The sequence below is a fragment of the Lynx canadensis genome, chromosome X (genome assembly GCF_007474595.2).
Source record: "Lynx canadensis isolate LIC74 chromosome X, mLynCan4.pri.v2, whole genome shotgun sequence".
Classification (NCBI taxonomy): Eukaryota; Metazoa; Chordata; class Mammalia; order Carnivora; family Felidae; genus Lynx; species Lynx canadensis.
Window position 1 is genome coordinate 88176427 of NC_044321.2, and position 17460 is coordinate 88193886.

The 17460-nt window shown below is 45.1% G+C and overlaps 1 protein-coding gene across 4 annotated transcripts in view; it reads right to left on the minus strand.

The window, feature by feature from the left end:
• The window catches only part of CHRDL1 (chordin like 1), a 118454-nt gene that overhangs the window by 39415 nt on the left and 61579 nt on the right, over positions 1 to 17460 (minus strand). For 2 of the 4 annotated variants that reach the window (XM_030306044.2, XM_030306042.2), the window contains exons 5-6: positions 3116 to 3258; positions 1361 to 1454 (exon numbers count right to left, since the gene is read on the minus strand). In XM_030306044.2, coding sequence (XP_030161904.1) covers positions 1361 to 1454; positions 3116 to 3258 — 237 coding nt within the window. Of the gene's footprint in view, positions 1 to 1360; positions 1455 to 3115; positions 3262 to 17460 lie in introns of all 4 variants that reach the window. The other 2 variants (XM_030306043.1, XM_030306041.1) reach the window with 1 other exon arrangement.

The following is a 17460-nucleotide window of genomic DNA, read 5'->3' on the forward strand; positions in this document are numbered from 1 at the left end:
TGAGAGCTTAAATGTCACCTCAGCAAGGCCTTCCCTCCCACTCAATGTAAATGCTATCCCCTCAGTCTTTTATTTGTTTTCCTCATGGCACTCACATATTTATATTTAGATTTTCACTTACTTGTTTATGATTTGTCTTCTATGGTAGAATGTGAGTTCCACAAGAGCAAAGAACATACCTTTGCTGCTATGTATGCTACATACAGTTGTAGAGGATGTGTACTGCACAAAAGTGCTGCCGTTAAGGGGGTGCATTTGCAAATATTTTCTGGCAAATGGCAGTAAAGTGTCTTAAATAAAAGGATTCTTTTTTAAATTCGCATACAGATGCCATATAGTCTAGTGGTGCCCTGTATGTTCACTGTATTTACCAATATGTATCTAGCTTCTAGCACAGGGCTGAGCATATGGTAAGTAGATGCTCAATAAATATGTTGATTGGATGGACGGAAAGAAGACAAAATTAGAATACTGCTAGAGACAGCCAGAAAAGAGACAGATTGAAGACTGCTGATATAGTAATCTCAGAAGAGGGAATAAAGGAGAAATTAAAGGCGATTATGCTTGACCTTAGGAACCCAGAGTGGAAAATGGCGCTATTATCAAAGGAATGGAAACCAAATAAGAAAAAAATTGGTTTGAGAAGACACTGATTCCATTTGGGCTATAATTTGAGAAGACGATGCCTTCCAATGTGCTTTTACTGAGTTTGTCACCATTGGACGGTGGGGTTTTAAAGAATATATCTACATTTGCCCTGCACAGTCTTCAAAGTGGTCATGTCAATGCTTTGCAAGGCCCAATCTTCCTTTCAAGGCTGTGCATGGAAATGGCCTGTGTTTTACAACACAGTAAAAGCTAGAAGAGATTAAGGGAGAAGAGACAGAGACACTTTCTCAGTAGATGATGCTCACTCTTTCTTTCCTGCCACACTCCCGCATGGTTTCTTTCAGGTGGTTGCCCTTAAAATCAGTGTTTTTGGGGGGCCCCTGAGTGGTTCAGTCGGTTAAGCATTCAACTTCGGCTTAGGACATGATCTCACAGTTTGTGAGTTTGAGCCCCACGTCGGGCTCTGTGCTGACAGCTCGGAGCCTGGAGCCTGCTTTGGATTCTGTGTCTCCCTCTCTCTCTGCCCCTCCCACGCTCGCACTCTCTCTCTCCAAAGATAAATAAACATTAAAAATTTTTTTTTAAATCAGTGTTGTTTTTCTCCCTTTTGTGAATCAACTGCCCCCACCCCACCCCCTGGCTCTAAACTAAGGCTACCATAGAAAATTTCCCAGCCTAGGACGCTGGGAAGCTATTTTCCTCTCTTCCAAGTCCAGCAGCATCCCTACCTCTTGGGATACGGGGTACCTACCTCTGCACACCCGGCAGCAGGAATCCGGAACAGAGACTGGGAACGCACAGGTTAACTTGGGGCAAGTCTTGAGACCACAATACACGTTTCCCTCCTGCCAAGTAAAAACAGAACTTAAGGTCAGAAGGATCTGGGAATAAGTAAAGGCTTCTTAGCTTGGGACCTGGGATGAGTAGGGACTCAAAATGGGCTACTCCTTCCCAGTGCCCTCGCATAGTTAGTTCTAGGTACTTCCGAGATTTGATTATGCTTTATTTTTTTTTCCTGCTTACTATTTCTCCAGGCCAGAGACTAAGTCACGGAAGAGTTGGCAATCCTCGCTGGGGATCCCCTGAGGTGGTACAGGGTAGTCAGTGAGAGAGCTGCCGTAGCCCCACCAAAGCCCTAAATATGGTCTTGCCCTTCTCTTCTCTTCTCTTTGCATTGTATCCCTTGGTCCCCATCGTGCCCCAGCTGGACACTGGGACTTCAGGGAATGCAGATTTGCATGACAGCCCCCCTTCTTTATAAATCTCCAAGCCAGGGAGACAAATTGTCTCGGGGGCCAGGGGGGGAATGCAAAATTACACGGGCTGATCGGAATGGACAGCTCAATTCAGCACAAGGCAAGCGAGAGAACCAAACTTACTTGCTGTTAGGTCTGTCTTTACATAGATTCCACCTCCCTAAAGTTCTAGGTTCCAAACATCCTTCCTTACACCTTGTTCTTAATTCTTAGAAGCAATAATTCTGGGGTGAGAAGGCTCCCTAAAAAGTCATTAGGAAGGCAAGGCCACAACCAAATTCTCCCAAACTACTGAGATACCACATTTTTACTACAAGTCCCTAGGGGAAGAGATTCTCAAACGTCCCTTGGCAATCCAGTGTTTAAGGCCGTTACTGGCAATAAAAAGTTTCTACATCTAACTTCATTTCCTCTCACTTCAGGTTAAATGGCCATTTTATTCCATTTTCTGGTTCTACCTATTACATTCTCTGGATTGCACGATTATGTGAAGATATAATCGATTTACTTTACTCCTAGGGTATACACAGTTCTGACAAGTAATGTCACAGGAATAATCATGTTTTGCTGAGAGAGTTCTCAATGCTCGGCACCAGGGACAAACTGGTTAGGAGAATACATCAGAGATGGGATCCAAGAGATACCCCCCTTTTCTTGTGAATTGGGGCACCAGGGTGGCTTAGTTGGTGGCATCCGACTTCGGCTCAGGTCATGATCTCACGGTTCGTGAGTTCGAGCCCACATAAGGCTCTGTGCTGACAGCTCAGAGCCTGGAGCCTGTTTTGGATTCTGTGTCTCCCTCTCTTTTCTTTCTCTGCCCCTTCCCCACTCGCTCGCACGTGTGCGCACGCGCGCTCCTTCTCTCTCTCTCTCTCTCTCTCTTTCTCTCTCTCTCTCTCTCAAAAGTAAATAAACATAAAAAAATCGTTGAGTCCTTCTAATGAAGGCTTTGCTGGTGTGACTATTAAGAAAAGGAGGACAAATGAAGACCGTCAGCTGATCTTTGTCTATTTAAACAGTCCTAAAGCTTCAAGACCAGCATATAACTGGGTCTGACTTTAACATAGGTCAGGGTTGATCAGGGTTGATGCAGATCAGGGAGTAGATCAACAGGGAGGCTTAGGATTCAAATGCAATTCATCTTCCATTCGAACACCTCACGGTGTAGGCTTAAAGTAAAGATGTAAGCACAGAGAAAGCTCTGGTGTTGGGGTAGGGGCCAGCAGGGACATTAAAATGCTGGGTCTTACCGAACAGCTGCACTGGGTGCATTGATTGGGTTGCCGGTTCTGAAAGAGCCCTTCAGCCATGAACAGCTCACCATGTTGGTAAGTGGTCCCGTTGTACTCACATGACTTGCTGGTCACCTTGTTGTTCGCTGGGGGTAAGGAGTCTTCTGGGACAGGGTGGAGAAAAACCACACCGAGTATTAGCATCATTGCAAAGAATGTCATAAATCCCAACAGCAGACAGGGCTGTACCATATAGAGGGAGTTAAAAGATAGCCCCGGGGTGCCTGGGTGGCTCAGTCGGTTAAGCGTCCAACTTCGGCTCAGGTCGTGATCTCACGGCTGGTGGGTTCAAGCCCTGCGTCGGGCTCTGTGCTGACAGCTCGGAGCCTGGAGCCTGCTTCGGATTCTGTGTCTCCCTCTCTCTCTGCCCCTCCCCCGCTCATGCTCTGTCTCTCTCTCTTTCTCTCTCTCTCTCAAAAATAAATAAACATTAAAAGAATTTTACAGATAGTTTCTAATTCAGTGGCCAATGACTTTAGATAATATTAAAGTGACCAGACAGGAACAGCAACTGATATGATCACCCATCTGTTCTTTTATTTGGTGAGCATTTATTGAGCACCTATGATGTGCCAGGCACTAGAATGGGTACTAGAGAGAAATCAGAGAAGGACAAGACTCCTGCCTTGAGGGAGCTAACAGACCAGATGAATAACGTGTTAACTTGCCTGGAAGGAGGGAGTCCTTTCAGAAGACGAACCATCTATTATAACTACCCTGGTAACCTTATCCCCTCCCATGTTTTATATCACTTGGTATGTACTTGTATGTTTGTTCTGGCCCCTGGGGTCCTTGCTTGTTTTTTTTTATTGAAGTATAGTCACCACACGAAGTCTCTGCTTATTTTTAATTCCACCACCAAGATCTCCCCCCTCCTCCCACTCTTTCCACCTGCTGAAGTCCTGTTCGATTTTGAAGTCTCAGGAAAAGTCCCTTTTCTTCTGCAAAGCATTCTCCAATAGCTCCAGCCCACGATCTGGACCTCTCAAAACATGTGATTTCTGAAGCACACAGTCTGGGACTTGAATATTACTGTATCTCATATTCTTGAATTATAGTCATCTAGCCAACAATTTACGAAGTGATTTCACACAGATTATTACACCGGAGCCTCATAACAATCCTATCAATCAAGGAAGGCAGATCTTGAACTTCATTTTTCATTTGAGGGTAACAAACCTCTGAGGTGGACTTTTCTGAAGTCACGAATGTAGTGAGTGATGGCCCCAAATTCCATCTTCTTTCTATCAGCCTATGTACACATATGCAGGTTTTGCTTTTTAAGGACTTGGACGCTGCCTTACGTGTCTCTTTCCTTTGTGGGGTCTAGTGCAGGGTTCCCATGTAGCAAAAACTCAATGCACCAATGCACTTGGTGAGTGGACTCTAAATGGCCTCAAAAAGTCTTTTTACTGGGCTTCCTTAGGATGCATGGTGTGTGTGTGTGCATGCACGCACACACCCGCCCCCCCCCCCCCACGCACACACACCAAACAACCCAGATGAAGCTAATCATTGATGTACAAATTAACAATAGATATAAAAAGAGCTGGGAAAGTGCCCTCTGTAGAATAGTGGAAGAAGAGTAATCAGAGGAGTTGTGTGTTTTGTTAAGGGAAGGCTCAGACAGTGAAAGCGTCCTTTCCTTCCCATCAGTCAAAGGTATACTGAAGGTGCGCCTGGGTGGCTCAGTTGGTTGGGCGTCCAATTCTTGATTTTCGGCTCAGGTCATGATCTCACGGTTCCTGAGTTTGAGCCCCATGTTGGGCTCTGTGCTGACAGTCCAGAGCCTGCTTGGGATTCTCTCTCTCTCTCTCTCTGCCCCTCTCCTGCTCATGCTCTCTCTCTCTCTCTCAAAATAAATAAATAAAACTTTTAAAAATAGAAAAAAAGGTATAATGAAAATGAGTCCATCTTATGGGTCAATTATACCTCAGTACGACTGTTTTAAAAAAAAACAGAATAGATGAATCACTAAATTCTTCTCCTGAACCCAATATTTTCCTACATGTTAACTAACTAGAATTTAAATAAAAACTTGAAACAAAATAAAACAAAACAGAATAAAATTGTCCTCAGGATGTTGGTGAAAATAATAAAGGTGAATGATAATAATAATAATAATAATAATACAGCTAACATTTATTGAGCCCTAATTAATATGCCAGGCACAATGGTGAGTGCTTTTCCATGCATTTTCTCCTTGGCTTTTACTTATTTTGCTGATGGGGAAACTAAGGTTTAAGAAATTAAATGACTTGCCCCAGGTCACACAACTTGTGAGTGGCAGCACCAAAATCTGAACTGATGTCTGATTCTAGAATCATCCGTCCTTGCCACTATCAAGGAGGCTATCAATCACATCAACCCTGGAACAAGGAAGGGGCCATTCGATTTAAAAACCAAAATCAATGGAACATGAAGGTTATGTTGTTCCTTTACAATGTTTTGGCCTAGAATACCTAGAAAACTGATATCACACTTACTTTGGCTTCAGTGATTTCTATAACTAACTCAATTCTATACTTTGCTATATAAACTGATCTAGCTTCAATTTCTGAGTTACTTACTCCTTGGATGTGAACTGCTTATTAATGACGCCTTACAGGATGCAAAAGAAGTTCCTTAAAAAGAAGCCTCAGCTCCTAGAAAATGTTTATTTCTTACCAGCAGACCCTAAGTCCTGGCCCCTGCCCACAACAGGACACAACCAGACAGATTTAGCTGGTAGACAGGAATGAAACTCACTGGAGAAAGGACAGGAGCAGGGCCCACTCACCCCCCTGGGCTCTAATTACACCAAATAACTGCACTTTGTGGCGAAGGAAAACTAGGATGACCTACAAAATAATATCTACCGTGACTCTTACAGGAGTTGACAGATCTTTGGAATACCAAAAGAAGAAAAAGTGGGTTGGAATTATTTTGCCTCAGAAGAATGTGGATTGATCTTTGAATTGGGCCTTCTACCAAGGGATCAACGGGGGGGGGGGGGGGCAAGTGTAGGGTGAGGTTTTCCAGGGGAAGCATGACCTTGAGAGTCTTTCTTGCAATAGTCTGCATAGCGGCCTGGCATGGAGTCTATTAATCTACTCAACAGGAGATGGGGAGAAAGCAAAAGACAGAAAGACAAAGCAGAATCAAAGAAAAAGAAACCAACTATGAGCAAGTTAATGCTAGGTTTACACAATAAATTTATCTTAATAGCTTTCCATTTATTCTTATTTCATTCTTTTAATATCCTTAATGGAGTGGTGGTGGGGGCATTATGAAAGTGAGGCTACTGGTACCCCAAAAGATTTGGCCCATGCCACACAGCTATCTAATAGGAAGCCCAACTCAGACATACAGTTTTCCTGTCTCGAAGTATGTTTTTCTTTACACAGAGTGGGTGTTAAAACTGGCTGGCAGGAAAGAAATTAAATCAGTACATGCAAGAGATATCTGTGCTCTCGTGTTTATTGCAGTGCTATTCACAATAGCCAAGATATGGAAACAGCCTAAGTGTCGGTCAACCGAGGAATGGAAAAAGAAACCATGGTATATATGCACAACAGAGTATTATTCAACCTTAAAAAAGAGATCTTGCCATTTGCAACAATACTGGATGGACCTGGAGGACAGTATGCTAGGTGACATATGTCAGATACAGAGGTAAAAAAAAAAAAAAAAAAAAAAGGCATGATTTCCCTTTTGGTGAAATCTAAAAAATGTCAAATAATAGAAGCAGAAGGTAGAATGGTGGTTCCCGGGGTCTGCGGTTCAGGGAGAAGGGGAGATGTTGGTCAAAGGGTATAAAGCTGCAGTTATGTAAGATGAATACGGCTGGAGAGCTAATGTACAGCGTGATGACTATAATTAATAATATTGTGTTGGGTCCCGGAAATCAGCTAAGAGAGAAGATTTCAGGTGTTCTCACCACAAAACAAACGCGAACTATGTGAGGAGATGATGTTAATTAGCTGGACCACAGTAATCAATTCAATCTGTTTATGTATAACAAATAAGCATGTTGTACACCTTAAATGTATACAATTTTTACTAAAGAAAAGAATGTTTCTCAAACTGGGAGACAAAGACCACTGAGTCAAAAATCCCAGCTTAGGTATCCACACTCCACAACCTTACACAAGCCACTTTACCCCTCTGGGTCTCAATTTTTCTTTTTCTTTTTTTTTTTTTTTTAGGGTTTATTTACTTATTTTGAGAGAAAGAGAGGGAGAAACAGAGACAGAGAGAGCAAAAGAGAAAGAGAACGAGTGGAGAAGGGGCAGAGAAAGAGAGAGAGAATCCCAGGCAGGCTCCACTATCAGCGTGGAGCCCGATGTGGGGATCGATCTCATGATCATGAGACCATGGCCTGAGTCGAAATCAAGAGTCAGACGCTCAACTGACTGAGCCACCCAGGCACCCCAAGGGGTCTCAATTTTTCTAAGAATGGGACATACGGAAGTGTTGAGTCACTGTATCATACACCTGAAACTAATCTAACACTGTATGTTAACTATACTGGAATTAAAATTTAAAAACATATATTTAAAAAGCCGCCCCCAAAACTTAGTGGATTAAAACTATAAGAACTAATAATGATAATAATTACTTAATTAATTAATTAAACAGGCATGGACTCAAATGCTAGCTGCACAGTAAAGTGGAACAGCAAGGCCCTTACATTCTTCATTTATAATGCAAAGGAAAGAATGCATTCTTAGAAATTAATTAATTAATTAAGTTTGGAGAAGTGATTTGGAAGTGATTTGGAACCTGAAGTTTTATCTAATAAAAATGGGTAGTTGTTTCATTAAAAAAAAAAAAAAAAAAAGAATGGGACGTGGGAGTTAAATTTCCCCTTACATCTTTAAAATTGTTTTTTAATGTGTATTTATTTTTGACTGAGAGAGAGACAGAGAGAGAGGGAGACACAGAATCCGAAGCAGGCTCCAGGCTCCGAGCTGTCAGCACAGAGCCTGATGCGGGGTTCAAACTCATGAACCGTGAGATCATGACCTGAGCCAAAGTTGAATGCTCAACCAACTGAGCCACCCAGGTGCCCCTTGCCTTGGATTTTAGAAGGCCAACACAGCATGCAAGGAACCACAGAAGCAAGGAAGGCCACCTGGTACTCTACCCTCTGCCTTCCTCGATTTTCCAAGGTGGCCGGGCTTCTAACCAACTATCCTTGGAACACATTCGGTGTTCCTGGCTGAAAAGTGGCAGAAAATGCGTCCAAAGCATAGCTGGCCTCAAAGCCCCTCAGGGGAGTGCTACTCTGAGGAGAGGCGGGGCAAGGACATCGTGGGGTAAGCAGACCAGCACGATGCCATCTGACTATAGTTATGCCAGGAATAGAAACTACTGCTTCCACGCACCCCCCCATCCCATTAGGGATGGTCTTATAAATAGCAGAACTATGACTTCCGGGGGGCTCAAAAAACACTCCCCTATCCTAAATATCTCTTCCTTCCTTTTCTCTCACTGCTACCTCAAATGCCATCATTAGAAGTCCATTACTTTGGGGTAAATGGTTGTCTTTGGGCAATCAGATTTTATAATCCCAATACTTCTACGAGAGGTTACACATTGTCAGGAACATCTTAGTATGAATAGCCTTGCCACAAGTTTGTTTGGTTTTGTTTTGTTTCTCTTCAGAGAAACTGACACATTTTAACCAAGAAGTCTGTGGTCCTATCCCACTTCCTTTGGTACACCATTCTCTCCCCTCCTGGCACTAGCCTTCTTCCCACCCTCGGGAACCCAAAGTCCGCATGCCAGCTGCTGACTTCTCCACTCTCCCTACCCTCAAATTTCTATTTTCTTAGTGGGCCACTTCTTGGCTCTTCAGAAAGTTCGCTTGTACGTCAGGAGACAAATCAGGTCCCAGTGTTTATGAGAGATGCAAACCCCTCCAGAGCTCCCAGTTGCCAATCTCCTGGTCTCCAAGCCTCTCCCTTCTTTTGCCATTGCTGCCATTACTCAGGTTCCTACTTTACTCTTGATGGCTCAGCCTGGTGCTAATGTGTCCAGTCTCGTTCTCTGTCATCCGACTGGTCGGCTCCCAGCACATATGCAGACCGTGCCGGAGGTGGTGGTGGATGGGGAATTGAGAGATGAAGGTACAAGCCTTGAAGGAAGAGGTTACCTTCCCTTGAATTATGATCACACACACACACACACACACACACACACACACACATCCTGAAAAAACCCGAAGAACATAGAGGGATTCCCTTCTTTCCATGGATAACTGGACATTTAATTAAACGACGTTTGCTTTGTGTTTATGTGTACGGTAGGTAAATAAGGCATGCCCCTGACTTCAAGGAGAATCCTGCTGTCCTCAGAGGGGCTGGCACAAAAAGATGTTAAATGAGAACATATTTAAATAAGTCATAAAGGTGAAGGCTAGAAGAGAGGTCAGATTATTTATCACAAATTGGCAAACTATGCCAAGTGGGAAGGAATACCACCTGCATCACTAACGATTTCAGTCAGACACTAGAAAGCTGTGGAATTTCTCATTCCAAAATTAAGTTTCAAGTTTCTGTTGGAAAGAAATTCTACTTGAAGGCCAGAGGCTAGACTAGGTGACTATTCTGGGTGTCTTCCAACCAGAGAAAGACAATCCTACAAAACTGGTCACGGAAGCCCAGCTGTCCTCCCACTAGTGGGACAGACCCTAGTCAGGACTCTGTGTTCCCAATCCGACCATAATGAGATGGTTCTTTGCCACTGACACTATCCGGCACCTCTGGGGCAAGTATGAGCTATTGCGGTGCTTTCTAAAACACACTGTTTTAGAGCGTGTAAATTTGGGCTGGCTCTTAGGCCTTGGCCCAGATGGAAAGAAAGCAGACAGCTAAGGATGCTCGTGGGAGACCACTTATGCTCCACCAAGGAGTGCTGCTGTAGTGAGAGAGGGACAGCGGGGTGCTGTGTCTTGTTTCTTTGGGATGCTCAGTAAAAGTGAAGGTACTGCTTCAAGTGGGTCTAGCGGCCACAGCAGCGATGCCTACCATTCAGATCTCTTCCTTTCCATGCTCCAACCGCTCCCGCTTCTTTTTTCCCTGGGCCTCTCCAAGCGATGACTTAAATGCACCGGCTTTCCTGGGACAGAGACCTAAGACTTCCAGATCTCCTCCAAACGCTCCTCTTCCATACAGACTTAGCTCTTCTCTGGCCCACCACATTGAGGTCCTTATATAGGGAGGCATAGGACTTACCTCAGTAATTTATGCTAAGGTGTCAATGGAAGGAAATGTTTGAAAACAGGTTATTTTTCTAGATAATTAAATTGTTACCATGGCCCTTTGATGTTTGAAGCTATTGGCTTTGCAGAATGTTGGGCTTATGTGGTGGAGATCACTGAAAACACAGCCTCCACAATATGTCCTATTGGGAGGAGAGGCCTGACTTCAGGGTTTTCCATTTGGGTTCAAATTCCAGGCTCACTATTAATTAGTTACCACCTATTAGCTGAGCAAGTCACTTCATATTACTGAGCCTCCATTCCACCATCTACAAAATGGAGCTCGTAACAGTACCTACTTCATAGGTTGTTGTGAGGAACCAACAAGATAAGATGCATAATGAGCTTGGCATAATACTGGGTGCATATTAATGCTTAATAAATGTTGTTACTGTATTATTACTATCAGCTATAAATGACAGGATTTCTGGAAGGTAGAAAGTAGGTTGGTAAGGCAGCAGATGTGGGGCTGCCTAATCTTTACAGTGCCTGCGTTAGACTGAATGCTTGTGTCCGCCTCGCCCCCCCAAATTCATGTATTAAAAACCTAATCTCCCAACGTAATGGTATTAGGAGGTGGGACCTTTGCAAAAGACATGAACAGACACTTTTCCAAGGAAGACGTCCAGACGGCCAACAGACATGTGAAAAGAGTCTCAACATCACTCATCATCGGGGAAATACAAATCAAAACTACAATGAGAGATCACATGACACCAGTCAGAATGGCTAAAATTAGCAACACAGGAAACAACAGGTCTTGGTGAAGATGTGGCGAAAGAGGAACCCTCTTGCACTGTTGGTGGGAATGCAAACTGGTGCAGCCGCTCTGGAGAACAGTATGGAGGTTCCTCAAAAAGTTAAAAATAGAACTACTCTGTGATCCAGCAATTATACTACAAGGTATTTACCCAAAAGATACAAAAATACTAATTCAAAGGGATATGTGCAGTCTGATGTTTACTGCAGCATTATCAACAGCACTATCGGCAATAGCCAAACTATGGAAAAAGCCTAAATGTCCATCAACTGACGAATGGATAAAGAAGATGTGGTTTATATATACAATGGAATACTACTTGGCAATGAGAAGAATGAAATCATGCCCTTTGCAATAATGTGGATGGAGACAGAGAGTATTATGCTAAGCAAAATAAGTCAGTCAGGGAAAGAAAAAGACCATATGATCTCACTCATATGTGGAATTGAAGAAAAAAAATGAGCATTGGGAAAAAAAGAGTGAGAGAGACAAACCAAGAAACAGAGTCTTAATGACAGAGAACAATCTGATGGTTACCAGATGGGAGGTCGGTAAGGGGATGGGTTCAATAGGTGATGGGGATTAAGGAGTGCACTTGTGATGAGCACCGGGTTTTGTATGGAAGTGCTGAATCACTAAATTATACACCTGAAACTAGTATCACACTGTATGTTAACTGGAATTTAAATAAAAACTTGAAAAAGAAAAAAAGGAGGTGGGGGCCTTTGGGAGGTGATTAGGTCAAGATGGCAGAGCCCGCAGGAATGGGATTAGTGCCTTTATCAGAAGACACAGGAAGGAGATGATCTTTGTTCTCGGCACGTGAGGAAGCAGCCTGAAGGTGGGTCTATAAGCCAAGAAGTGGGGTCTCTCCAGACACCAGATCTGTTGGCACGCTGATCTTGGACTTCTCAGCCATCACAACTGTGAGAAACAAATGTTTGTTCTAGCAAACATGGTATTTTTGTTCTAGCAGCCCACGCTAAGACAACTGTTCTCCACTGCCCTGTAGAACTTCTCAATAATTGCCAGCTTCTGGGGCTCCTGGGTGGTTCAGTCGGTGAAGTGTCCAACTCTTGCTTTCTGCTCAGGTCATGATCTCGCGGTTTAGTGAGTTCAAGCCCCGAATCGGGCTCTGCGCTGACCGTGAGGAACCAGCCTGGGATTCTCCCTCTCTCTGCCCCTCTCCCCACTCGCTGTCTAATAAATAGATACACGGATAGATAGATAGATAGATAGATAGATAGATAGATAGATGATAGATAGATAGCCGGATTCTGAGTGGTGACTAGAAAGTCACCTCTGAGCCATCACATTCACTAAGAATACTTTTATGCCTCTGCTCTCGGTGGACTGGTAGAGCAGACTGTTCCTGCCACATCGATACTTCCAAAGGTGGCCAGTCCACTCTGTCCCTCAGCTCGCTTCCTCTTTGCTCTGCCAGAGTGCCTGACATGGCCCCAGGTTTAAGCATTAGCTAGAAAAGGGCTTTGCTGTTTTCAGAGGTTCAATGAGTTTGTAGTAATGACTACCGAACACTGGAAAAGTCCCGCTATGAAGAGCAAGGCCTTGGGGCAGGGGACAAAAGTCCACAGCATGCTATCACTTCGCACCCACCCAGGAGGCTGTAATAAAAAAGACAAGAACACCAAGTGTTGGCAAGGATGTGGAGAAACCGGAGCCCCCTTCCACTGCTGGTGGGGGTGTAAAAATGTAAAATGGTATAGCTGCTTTGGCAAAGAGTTTGGCAGTTTCTGAAAGTTAAATATAGAGTTACCACATGAACCAGTAATTCCACTGCTGGGCGTGTATCCAAGAGGAGTCAAAGCAGGGACTCAAACAGATACAGTACGCGGATGTTCACGGCCGCATCATTCCGAGGAGCCAGAAGCCCAAAGGTGAAAACAACCCAAGTGTCCATCAGTGGATAAATGGATGAACAATAAGCGGTATATCCATACAGTGCAATGTTATTCAGTTCGACTAGATGACCCTTGAAAACATTCGACTAAGGAATAAAGCCAGACACAAAAGGTCACAGGATATAGGATTCCATTTGGATGAAATGTCCAGAATAAGCAAATCCACAGAGGCAGAAAGGACATCAGTGGGTGTCAGGAGCTGTGGAGAGGGAAGAATGGGGGATTGACTGCCAGGGGGTATGAGCCTTCGTTTTGGGGTGATGACGATATTCTGGAAGTGGACAGTGGTGACGGTGGTGGTATGTTGTAACTGCCCTGAATTCACAGTGAATTGTATCTCAATAAAGCTGTTACAACGAAATCACTAAACGCCCTTACAACGCGGACACGGGGGGCTGGGTACCCGAGTGGGACAGGCTTAAGCAAAATGAAGGTGCTGTGTAAGGTGACAGGGAGGCAGACAAAGAAGGGAAAGGTAAATGAAACAGGAAAGGAGAACCCACAAAGGGGTCTGGGGGCTGGGATGGGGAGGTCGATGGGAAGTCATAATTTGGTCTGGTGCTCCGTGGCCATGCCGCAGGGCACCCACCTTGGGAGGCGGGATAGGCCTGCCAGGCAGCTGAGCCAAAGGAAAGGGCTGATGCGGGGCTGGATTTTCCCGCTTGGAATCTTCAAGAAGACCATGTTTGGGCCCACACCAAGACTAGTGGCCTCGCTACTCGCACCCCCAGCCCAACCCCCCAGTGGGGTCCCAGGGCAGGAAATTCTTGCGGCAGACTCAGGAGATCACTCTGCAGCTCAAGAGACAGAGACACAACACTCTGTCCCGAGCAAGAAGGTGCCGAGTGAGAGGAAACAGTCATCTGCCGGTCCAGCTGGACAGGCGACTGGAAGAAAGCGCTTTCTGAAAGCTCACACCCCGGTGTAATCCTGCTTCTTCCCTCCTCACCCGGAACCCATCTGTGGGCTGTTTTTCATCCCGCTTCCCTTAATGTTTCAACTGTTGGCAGTCAGTAGCTGACCCTGCCGGGATGTGCCCTCTTGTCAGACAGATGCCGGGAATGACGGCTAGAGGAGAGGGTTTACGCCGGAGGGAAGACCCGTGTCTCTAGGAAGCAAGTGGTGCTGGTCTGCATCTCTGGGCCTACGGCTTCTGATGAACTCTCCGCATTTGTGAGTATGTGTATTTGTTGGGGACAATCATTTCATCGGCTTCTACTTCACGGGGATATAAGGGGAGCGAACGAGATTCCATGTTTTGAAAAGTCTCGGGGAGGAAAGAAGCTAGAGCCAACACAACCCATTGATGATGACTGTCTCCAGTTTTACCAGGTACATAAGCACCTGACGGCACGGAGATCTTTCAGGCGGCAATCCTGGCCCTGCAGTGTCAGTCTCCTGCCTGTGGGCGAGCACCCAAGGGTTGAGGCTATAGGTATGGAGCAGTCTCATGGCATGGTCCAGCCAGGGTAACGAAGCACATCTCAAAGATGCATCCCCTTGGCTAAAGAACGCTCTACTTCAGGGGCACCTGGGCGGCTCAGTCAGTTAAGCGTCCGACTTCAGCTCAGGTCGTGATCTCGTGGTTCGTGGGTTCGAGCCCCTCGTGGGGCTCTGTGCTGACAGCTCAGAGCCCGGAGCCTGCTTCGGATTCTGTGTCTCCCTCTTTTTCTCTGCCCCCCCCAAATAAACATTAAAAAAAATTCAGAATGCTGTACTTCAGACCAACTAGTCGTTATCCCCCTCCCCCGACTGTGCTCCTTGGCAACTCTGCCCTGGCTCACCCTAGACCCAACCACCATCAGAGACCAACCTTTGCTTGCTCATATTGTAGCCAACCCTCACCATCCATCCAGCATGCTCTGATTTCTTGTGGCTGCTCTAATGGCCCGCTTGTCTGTACCCTACAGTCTAGCATCTGATAACAAGCGTACTATTTGCTAAATGATCGACGTTGCAATAGCAACACATGCTCAAATGCTGCGAGTCTATTATTAATTCCGTTCACATAGAGCAAGGCTGTTCTCATAGAGCAAGAAGTATGACTGAGAAGGGGGTCCATGGGTTCTCTCAAAGTGTTCCACGACCGAAAAGAGATGCCTCTGCTAGTTGAACACAAAGCCAGGAGCCTGTGGGATTCATTTCAGCGGCACTGGAACCCTGCTGGCAGTTCAGTCCAGTTCTCAGGCTCTAGGGTCATGCATGCTCGGTTTCTGCTTTCTGGAGGCTAAGAGCAGTTACCGGTGACAGCTTCCCATAATCCAGTCTTTGCAGGGAACCTCTCCATGTCCTGTCCTGTCAAAATGTCTTCCTCCACTTTACTGAGCAGCTTTATCATCAGCTCCATTATTCAGCTCATGGACCATTCCAATCTCATTTGGGCCTCGTTTGCATCTGTCCAGAGAGGAAGCCATTTCCAGCTTCCTGTTGGAGATATACATGGGAAACCCTAGAAGGCTTAGGTAATGAGAGTGGAACGGACACCATTACTTAGTGCCAAAGCAACGACTCAAACTTCATTTTACTGAGAGCCACAAAACTTGAGGGCTAGGGAAGCCCACTAAAATCTAGTCCAACGACTGGGAAAGAAGAAAACCAAATCCTTCTGTTTTCAGGGGCCAACTTCCAATTCCCAAGTCTTCACTGGAACTCAGGTTATGTAGCCGAACATAAAGAGCATTTTCTTGTCTTATTCCTATGCTACTATCCAATAGGTTTTAAAATTGGTTTAATTACCCAGTGGTGGGATAAATGGACTTGTATTGAAATGGGAATGTTAAATCAACTATTCTGCATGACACCGGATTGTTAATGGCAGGTTGTGTAGTAACACGTGTCACTCACTGCCTTCCTCTTCTCCCTAAATAAATTAAGAATGAGTTCTACTATTACTTGGTTAGTTTTAATCCTTTGGGAGCTAGGCTTTTTTTTTTTTTTTGAAGGTCAATGACCCTTTGAAATGGACAAATTAGTCACTACCCTCAAGCAGCATTTACAGAAACAATGTGAGGCATCTGGCCGAGACAGTGGGGAGTGCAGTCAAGCATTCCTTTGTACTGCCTACCCCAGCATTTCCCAAGTCTGCTCTGCGGAGCACTACTACTCGGCAAGATGCTCTGTGCAAACAAAAATTCTGTGCTTCAAATAAAGTTGGGAAAAGATCCACATTCTATGCTCGCAAACAAAAATTCCGTGCTTCAAATAAAGTTGGGAAAAGATCCATATTCTATGCTCACAATATCCCTCTCGGTGTGTTAAAGGATATCAGAAGTCCCGCAGTAAAGAAAGAAACCTGGTTTTCACTACGACCCCACATCTTCTCAGACTGATTTTCCTGAACTGCTGCACTTTTGTTTTCATCTATGTGATAACTATGACCACCCGAGGAAGACTCCTAACTAGGTATTTTGAGGATCTGGACATTTGCCATCTCGTGGACAGCCAGACACTACTGAATTCAGGACCCTGCTCCCCAACCCTCAGTCACTCAGCCTTCCTCGAAGACCTAACGTATTTCTCCTAGGTAGCTATACAGCACCTCTTGCATCTTTTTCCTCTCCTCTCCTCTCCTCTCTTTTCTTTTCTCTTTCATTAGCGAGCCCTGTAAAACAAGAGAAAACGCCCCCTATGAAATACTGGATAGTGTTATTAACTTGAACCATACAGTTTGGCACTTGCAACAACAACCCAGTGACATCAGGCATGGGGGGAGGTGGGCAGTGAAAGAAGTCAAGCCCAGGAAGTTTGGATTTTTCCTGTAGAGGAGGAGAAGCCAGTGAAGTGATTTCGGCAGTAAAGTTATTTGGTGAGATGAGTATTGCTGAAAGACTGGCCTAGGACAACTGGAGGAAACCACGGGGTTGGAGGCAGGACCTGTCAGGAGGCTGGGGAAAGAACCTAACGGAAGAAAAGAGGCATTCAGTACTTGAGGATTAATTGAGAAAACGTATCCCCCAACACACATTTTGTTGTGTTTGGAAAAGTGTTAGTGGCAGGCTTCAGAGAGTGGTCCCCAGAGGCCATTGGCAGAGGCAGAGGGAAGGCGGTGGCAAACGGAGAAGGTTCCAGGCTGCTTGGAGCAGTCAGAGTGCTGTTAGGAAAAGTCAGTCCACTTCTTCCTGGAGACTAAATGAGGCGGCTCGTCAGCCTTGTCATGGAACTACCAGAGGAAAAGAGGAAGTATGGCATTTCCCTCCAAGAAGAACCTTCAAGTATGGAAGCCGAAGTCCCTGCTGGGCACAGGGTAGCACACGTAAGAGTATACAATACAGAGACTGAAAAGCAAGTGTTTAGGGAATCTGGATGCAAAAAAACTGCACCACAGATCGCCCTGGGATGGCGAGTAGTCCTCAGGAAATGAAGGCGTGAACAACAG